Here is a 7,697-nt window from a genome sequence, read left to right as displayed (position 1 = left end):
CGGGTAGCCGGCCATTGTAGGTTTCTGAGGGTTGGATGCCTTCCTTCGACGAACCATCGGACCGTGGAAGCCCTAGAAGAAATTCAAAGGCCAAGCCACACAGCCATAGGTAGGACCTTGCTACCGATGGGGGAACCATACATACATACATACATACAATTGAGTAACCGTCACTCTGAACTGAGTAGCTGAAAGTTAGCGAGTATTTACGCATAGCTTCTTCTTCTTCTTCTTCTACTTTGGCTGTTAAGCCATGGTTGGATCGGTGAGGATGTCATTTAGGACGATTGAAATTTAAATATGTTTGTTAATTTTTTGTGGAAAAAATTGTTGCTGTTTTCTCTAAAACTCTGTAATGGTGGAGTTAAATAAATTTTAATAAATCACTCTTAACAGCTTTATTAATTAATAATTAAATTAATAAAAAAAAATTGATTTACGCATAGCGAAATTTGTTTTCTCAGAGTGCACTTCAAATTAGGCCGATGAGGCATACGAATTGCAACGGTAAATTTCCAATAAGAATGCGCAGCCGCGATTTAAAATATAAACAAAAAGCATAAAACTGATAAAGCAAACTGCTCATGTTTTGCACTACACAAATCGTCACATAAATACACATAACGTTGGCCCACACGCGGAAGCGAGACAAATTTTCATTCATTTCCAGGCAACGCAGCAGAGATCTATCAATTACATACTATATTCGTTCTGGGAAGGACGTATACCCGTGAGAATCTGTGAAACATTCCATGGTACCAGTCGTCCCTGTGCAGTTGCATTTTTTTGGTCCCTTGTAGTCAGTTCCAACTCAGTGTTAAGTGGAGATAGTATTCTTTTTCATATTGATCCAGCGAAAATTGTAATTTTTAGTTTGATTCAATCGATTAAAAATATTGTATGGTTTAGGTGATCTCATAAAAAGAACTTTTTTACAGTATTCCCTTAGCATATATCGCATTAGTCGCAATATTCTAAACCCTAATAAGTTAAGAGAGTGAGTTAGTGAACTACCGAAAATGTTGAATTTCCTGTCATCTAAGAAATCGTCTGGAGCAGGTCCGCTGCAAGGTTACAAGATAACCAACATCGAACGGAGCAAAAAGTATGGCGTGGCTGCAGATTCCCTTCGTATGTTGAAAACGAAAGCCTCGGAAAAGTTCAAGGTGAATGACCTAGATCTGAGCATAGTGTTTGTTATTGTTCTCTTTGCTGTTCTGTGTCCTGTGTTCCATGTATTAACAGTCGACTAGTGTTCCCCCGTCAACCAACACAGATGCTATTTTTAGCAGTGTATATGAGATAGTGCGAGGTGAAGGTCCTTTTTAGGAAAAAGATGCCAATGCGTCGTCCTTCGCTGCGCTACTACTGCTGTCCGGGGCAATTATCGAGTCTACAGATTTTCAAGGGTATCCGACTCGGACGATTGAGCGTTCTGTTGTATTATGCAATGCTTTGTGAAATCGCAACCCATTTTGAGCTGTTAGGAGTTTAAATTTTCTTTTCTGAAACAGACGTGACCTAAAAATTTTATGTTTCGTTATCCTTGTCCACACGAATGTAAAATTCTTCATTACTTTTCCCGAAACCCACGTTCAATCGAATATGATTATAATAAAATGTACTAAAATTTGTAAGGTATTGTTAAATATTTTACGCGAGTTCACGAGAACAGCTGCTATACTTATGCTAAGTTATTCTTAAAATTTATGGGTAACATTTTTAAGAGGTACAATATCAATAAGATTACCCAGAAGAAGGCATCTCGTCTAGACTAACCTACATTAGTAAAAAACCTAACTTTTTAGAAACCTACAAAAATTCAGCTTCTCAATTTAATTTCATCTTGTGCCTATTTTTGGTTTCGCTATTTCCAGCTAAACAGTTGTCGAGTCTATCTCGCCCAGGATGGTGTAGAAGTACTCGATGAGGATTATTTTAGAACGCTTCCTGCTCAGGTTCTTTTTGTTGTAGCCGAACAGGATGCGATTGTCAAGACAGGTATGTATACTGCTCCAATCATTGAACAAAAGTAAGACAACACTTTCACATTAACAATTTCCGTCGACTCGTGTTAAATATACCAACGAGTATTCATACATTTTCATAGACCACGCCGTAACATTGACCTAATTCTGTTTCCTTTCCATCGCCCGGTATCCGGGTACCTATCTGTGTATTTGCCCGTTCAGATTTCGAGCTTATGTATGACGCAATCAAGTCCACCCATAGCGAGCTGCTACAGGCCGGCACCCTGGCTAAGGAGTTTGTCTGCAATAACCAGAGCGACATTGCCCGGCTGCTGCAAGACGCCCAGCACACCCAGAACCAGCAGACGGCCAAAAGTCGGCGCAGCGAGCACGAGGAATGGTTTGAAGGTTTGCACAAAAGTATGTACATCGACAAAGTAGGATTTTCGAAAGGGGATTGAAAACTTCTTTATATTACCGTTATATGATATTCCATTTTTACATATTTGATCATTACTGAAATTTATGTCAAATTATTGAATTGTGGCAATTATCATTTTTTAAAATTATGAATAGTTTTTAATGACTATAATACATTATTTAATCGTTTACGTTCTTTGCTAAGGAACTGATGAGAAAGGTCCCCAAACGAAGGAGGAAATTATGCAGCGCCGTGGACAAGATCGAATCAGAGGCTATTTTTACAAAACCAAGGATGAACTGACAAAATGTGCCGTCTACAGGAGGAATCTGATGGCGAAGGAATTGATCGACGAGATGTTGGAGCTGTTTCGTCAACTGCTTATCGGTTTCGATTATTTTAGTTGCATTTTCGACCGTAGTCATCCGGAACGGCTTCCGGATGCTCAGGTTTCCAATCTGGTTCTTGCAAATGAGAAATCCGATGATGGAGGACAGGCCGATGAGGTAGATGCTCAACGTATACCTTCCAAACGGATGAAGTTAATCGTCAAAAAGTCACTTGAAAATAACCCTAATCCTATTGACAAATATCGAATGGCGCTGTGCAATTCAAGCGGTGAGTTCAGATGCATGGGTTTGTGGAACCATCAGCAATGCAATTATGGAGCCCATGTCATCAATCCGTACGCCAGCCGCGAAAACATGATACTGTTCCAGGTGTGGAATTTGGACCACCAGGTCGAAATCAGCCGGACAGTGCTTCCTTCGATCGTGGAGAACGTGTCGAGGATGATATCCGATGAAGCCGAAGCCATTTGTAAGATTCACAATCGCCGGGGTAAGAATCTCTCTGTGATAACGTACTTTATTGAATTGTTTACCCTCGGGAACTTGAAGCTGGTTCACATAGTTTGTCATGACAAAAGTATTCACGATATGATCTCTCGAGGGGCCATCATCTGCGACAAGTGCTCCGAGTACAAGTACATAAAGGCGCTTCAAAACAAAATACGCTACAACAAAAACGCTTTACTGTAAACGGAACCTCCTTTTTCGTGTTGTGTTGAGTGGGAAAGTTGAGAAAGCCATTTTGAAGGGTTCTTGAAATTATTGGAATTGGTTCATGGACTGCATATAAGCATGACGATAACTGAATTATGTTTTCGGTTGTTGTATTTATGCCTCAATTGCGCACAAATTTGGATTTGCGCTTCATTGGTGTTGGTTTACCTACACACAACCGATCTAGAATGTTCTTCGAAAGAGATGTCTTTTAGAGAGAGCTATTTTCGTGCTTCGAAACTCGTTTGCGAGTTTAATTTTTGTCGTGATATGAAATTCTATACTTATCAAAATGCCGAAATAGTAAGTTAAATTTTAAAATTTCGATAAAGCGTTCGTTTTCACAGCAATTAAAATAGAACCAATGAACCTTTCATAATAAATTTCGTGGCTGAGAAAATTTGTAGCTTAACTTGAAAACAACTGATGTGCAAAAAAGCACTTACCTGAACCCGTTCAGCTGGGCGGATCCTGTTCCAAATTAATGTTTCTGTTCCTGTTACAATTGATTGCTTGAGGAATTTCAGCGTCTGATTGACATTTTTTGAAAACTTCAACGGGTTGTATGGTGTCGGTGTTGGCTTGAGCTGAATATCGAAACCCTGGCCAGTTGATTAGATGATAGCTGCACAAAGCTGCACAAAGAATGAGATCTCCCGGTGTTAGCATAAAATCCAAGAGCTTGATCCTCAACCCTGAATCCTCAAGCTATATCCCTGAACCAATCTTCACGAGCCTTAATCTAAACAATCAGTTCCAACCATAAGCAGATTTTCTTTACGATCTTGATAAGAAACTCGTATAGCCTTCTTTCTCTTTTTCTATAGTTTTTGTATTTAACTCTCCAAGGATTTCTCATAAAGAAATGTCATATTTTCAACTGGTGTGTTTTTTCCGTTTGATACAAAAATATTAAAACGATATTACTACAACAAAAAAAATGCTATTGATACAATGAATGGATGATGGCGCAGATAAAAAACCTTATGTTTTCTAAACAACTTGTCCTAGAACATGAATTCCAAGTCGGGAATTTCAACTTCCTGCAGCCCCCAAAACAGGCTAAAAGGTAAATCGCCCGGAAGCGGTTTTGACTTTGGTACTTCATGTTTCGGTATTTCAAAGTCGAAACTCGGAAGTGGCTCAATTTTGACCGGTTTCATGGGCTTAACTTCTCGCCGCGGAAGCTGTCCGTGGAAATTTAGCGCCTGCTCAAAGATATCCTCCCGCAACAGCTCGCACTGACTTCTTTTGTGCTCAAAGTCTTCCGGCGTGAAAATGCTGAAAGCACTGGCCGTTAGAGCTTGTTTTTTGGATGTTGGTTGAACGATGCTCTCAGCCGATTTCTTTCCCTGAAATTGCAGAGCTGATGGTTTTGGTTGAAGAGTTGCTTTTTTGAAGGCCGCCAAATCGTCTTTCTGCTGCTGTTTTCCGGCAAATTGTTGTGATCGCGACGTGGAACTGTTGGTCAGATCCTTCAGGACAAACTTTGTTGGTGCTCGAAGATCGGTTTTGTGGTGTACTTTGTTTTCTGCAATGATTAATATGCTCAGTTAGGCACAAATTAGCAGTTTTCTAGGACATGGCTTGGCAAAATAGTCACAACATTCAATCTTATGTACAATAAAAAATTAGAGAAACACAACCCCAAAGGAAAAAAAGCTTGTTATGAACTTGATTTTATTATTATAATGATATAATGGTTTATTTTGAACCGCCCCACACAGGGGGGTTAGTAAAAATTACTAATTTATGTTACGTATTTTCAAGATATCTCGTACGAACTTCAAAATTTCTCTACAGTGTAATAAGCAAAAGTGTGCAACTTTACCGATCCTAAAACTCTCCAAAAAAAAAATTTCTATCAAAAATGACTTGCAAAAAAGTTTTGGTTGGAAAAATGAAAATAAAAAATATTTTTTTAGAAATAGTCATAACTTTGAAATGGTTGTCGACACGATAACGACTTCTATGACAAAGTTGCTAGAATTGGTACAAGCTAAAAAAATTTAAGGTGGTTTAGTAATTTTTTTCAAAAAGTTAATTTTATAGCCCTTGTAATTGGTGTTATTTGTCCTGAAGATACTATAGTTCTAAAACGCAAAGTTTCGGCAGAAAATAATTTTTGTTTTACCCCTGTGCGCCTTTCGAAATATTTTGATTTTCAATTCAATGGGCTTATGAAAACTTTAATATGAATAGATAGCAAAATTTGAAATTATTGAAAAATATTTTTACTGATCGCGTAAAAAATTGTGACGAATTTTATGAAACCAGCCTTGTAGTCCGCCCGAGTTTTTTTTATTTTTTAAATCCAACAAAAGCCCAATTTAATTATTTCTGATAAATCCAGAAGCTGTGTAAAATTATTCAATTAACAATAAGGGAGCGTTGAAATACTTACTGGAAACGGACTGTGTGTTTTCGTTCCTGTTCCGTTGCTCCAAAATGTTGAACGCTCGTTTGGTGGCCATTGTTTCAACTGTCTTTGTTGGATTTTTACGCTGATTTTCTAGCGGCTAACTTCGATTTGTTCTGGTAATTTTTTTTAACTGTTTCACTAATTTTTGTAATGCCGCTTTTTTGCCAGAAATCTTTTTGTTAACAACGACTAATAACGGACAAACTATTGTGATTAAATTGTTTTGTTTCAGATTTTTTTTATATGAGCCAATCCGTTTTCGCGGTCGTTGCCAAAATTTTTATCGTTTTTCTAACGTTTACACGCTGCATTCGGTCTACTCAGTATGAGTGAGCATAGAATAACCTATTTTTGTGAACTCATTTTCAAATCTAAATGAATGACAATGGCGAAAATGAATGAGTATACATTTTTTAAGAATCTGATTAAAAATTATTCTACTCTACGCCATCACGAGCTTCTGGACTTATCTGTTCTTCCATGCCTATCTGGATTCCAGTTAAACGCCTCTCTACAAATCTCGTTCTAATTTCTTCGCAGCATGTGTCCAATCCATCTTTACTTTATTTCAACCGAGAAAATTCAATTCATCCGATAGGTAATTTCCTATTCTAAAGCAGTGACTTCAATATTTAGAAGGTGTGAAGTTGGTAGAATCCAGAGAACCTTTTCTATAAAAACTCAGTAAAATAAAGTAAGTAAAATATTTTAGGTAAATGAATAAACACGTTTCTGCTAATTTTGCAATGAGCTTTTGATTGTTTCACACTAGTTAAAAGTTAAAACCAATTTAGATAAAGAACTTTGTAAAATACTGTTTTGATTCATATCAGACCTACTATCTAGCTTGACTGTCCACCGTGTAAAATAGTCAGCACTGCCCCCTTGCGTTCCCTAGCCGAACTCAAACACTTATCGTTTTGTGTTTTTTGTTTGAGGCATCGGCCGAGAAAGTTGACAGCCATTACACAAAAGACGCGAAAATCTGCGAGACCGGCGTGCTCCAAGATAATTGCTGTTTTTAATCGTTTAATATCGCGTATCTCAACAATCTCCGGCTAAAATGTCTATCGGTGTTCCGATCAAAGTTCTGCACGAGGCAGAAGGGCACATTGTGACGTGCGAAACCATCACCGGGGAGGTTTATCGCGGTAAGCTAATCGAAGCTGAGGACAACATGAACTGCCAGATGTCGCAGTTGACCGTCACCTTCCGGGATGGTAGGACAGCAAACCTGGAAAACGTTTACATTCGTGGGTCGAAGATTCGCTTCCTGATTCTTCCGGATATGTTGAAGAATGCTCCGATGTTCAAGAAACAAGGTACCAAAACAGGTACTGCTGGTCGGGGTAAATCTGCTATATTGAGGGCCCAGGCTGCCCGGGGCCGTGGACGAGGGGGTGGTGGCGGCGGAGGAGGCGGGGGCGGTCCCGGTAATTCTGGAAATCGCCAAGGGCCTGGGAAGGGCAACTGGCAGGGACAAGGACCTTCTGGAGGCCGAGGCAGAGGAGGACTGTAACGCGAGCGTAGTTTATAAACATGCATTAAGAACTTTAATTAAACATACTTATTGAATAAAACCTAACAAAATTGTTGTCAGTTATTAAACCGAAAAAAATATGTAAAAGATATGAATTTCCATTCTAATGGTAATCTTGAAAATCCCAGGAACAATTTCAACTTATTGCAACAATAAAGGCATATTTCAACTTCCTTTTGTGCCTTCGAATAAAATTGCACATTACGAGATAGCGTTGAACGAAACCGAAGGTCTCACATTAATTGAGATCTTATCTTATAGAAAAAGATTTGTTGTAAAT

General features: G+C 38.6%; 3 protein-coding genes across 6 annotated transcripts; 2 read left to right on the top strand and 1 right to left on the bottom strand.

Annotated features, from left to right (window-relative positions):
* Positions 1–580: 580 nt before the first annotated feature.
* Positions 581–3,450, top strand: LOC129745369 (uncharacterized). 4 transcript variants are annotated; one of them, XM_055738399.1, is made up of 5 exons: positions 581–755; positions 939–1,166; positions 1,878–2,001; positions 2,193–2,390; positions 2,596–3,450. In XM_055738399.1, exons 2-5 carry the CDS (start codon positions 1,020–1,022, stop codon positions 3,429–3,431), a joined length of 1,305 nt encoding a protein of 434 aa, XP_055594374.1. In that variant the 5' UTR covers positions 581–755; positions 939–1,019; the 3' UTR covers positions 3,432–3,450. The 4 variants fall into 4 exon arrangements, with proteins under 4 accessions (XP_055594374.1, XP_055594373.1, XP_055594375.1 ...); XM_055738398.1 differs by having other exon boundaries at positions 581–862; XM_055738400.1 differs by having other exon boundaries at positions 581–1,166; positions 2,193–2,378.
* Positions 3,451–4,341: 891 nt separating this feature from the next.
* On the bottom strand, positions 4,342–6,172 carry LOC129747348 (uncharacterized). Its single transcript, XM_055741503.1, has 2 exons — positions 5,860–6,172; positions 4,342–4,986 (listed from the first exon to the last, which is right to left on the bottom strand). Exons 1-2 carry the CDS (start codon positions 5,927–5,929, stop codon positions 4,463–4,465), a joined length of 594 nt encoding a protein of 197 aa, XP_055597478.1. The 5' UTR covers positions 5,930–6,172; the 3' UTR covers positions 4,342–4,462.
* A 630-nt stretch (positions 6,173–6,802) lies between these two features.
* LOC129748267 (small nuclear ribonucleoprotein Sm D3) lies at positions 6,803–7,444 on the top strand. The gene has a single exon (XM_055742806.1). It carries the CDS (start codon positions 6,941–6,943, stop codon positions 7,394–7,396), a length of 456 nt encoding a protein of 151 aa, XP_055598781.1. The 5' UTR covers positions 6,803–6,940; the 3' UTR covers positions 7,397–7,444.
* Positions 7,445–7,697: the final 253 nt, after the last annotated feature.

The sequence above is a fragment of the Uranotaenia lowii genome, chromosome 2, assembly GCF_029784155.1.
Source record: "Uranotaenia lowii strain MFRU-FL chromosome 2, ASM2978415v1, whole genome shotgun sequence".
Lineage (NCBI taxonomy): Eukaryota > Metazoa > Arthropoda > Insecta > Diptera > Culicidae > Uranotaenia > Uranotaenia lowii.
This window is presented reverse-complemented; position numbering and strand designations above follow the sequence as displayed.

Coding starts and splice junctions, on each gene's coding strand:
- LOC129745369 (XM_055738399.1), top strand. CDS start 1,020: ATGTTGAATTTCCTGTCATCTAAGAAATCGTCTGGAGCAGGTCCGCTG. Junction 2,002..2,192: donor GGATGCGATTGTCAAGACAG/GTATGTATACTG, acceptor TTGCCCGTTCAG/ATTTCGAGCTTATGTATGAC. Junction 2,391..2,595: donor GTTTGAAGGTTTGCACAAAA/GTATGTACATCG, acceptor TTCTTTGCTAAG/GAACTGATGAGAAAGGTCCC.
- LOC129747348 (XM_055741503.1), bottom strand. CDS start 5,929: ATGGCCACCAAACGAGCGTTCAACATTTTGGAGCAACGGAACAGGAAC. Junction 4,987..5,859: donor AAACACACAGTCCGTTTCCA/GTAAGTATTTCA, acceptor TAATCATTGCAG/AAAACAAAGTACACCACAAA.
- LOC129748267 (XM_055742806.1), top strand. CDS start 6,941: ATGTCTATCGGTGTTCCGATCAAAGTTCTGCACGAGGCAGAAGGGCAC.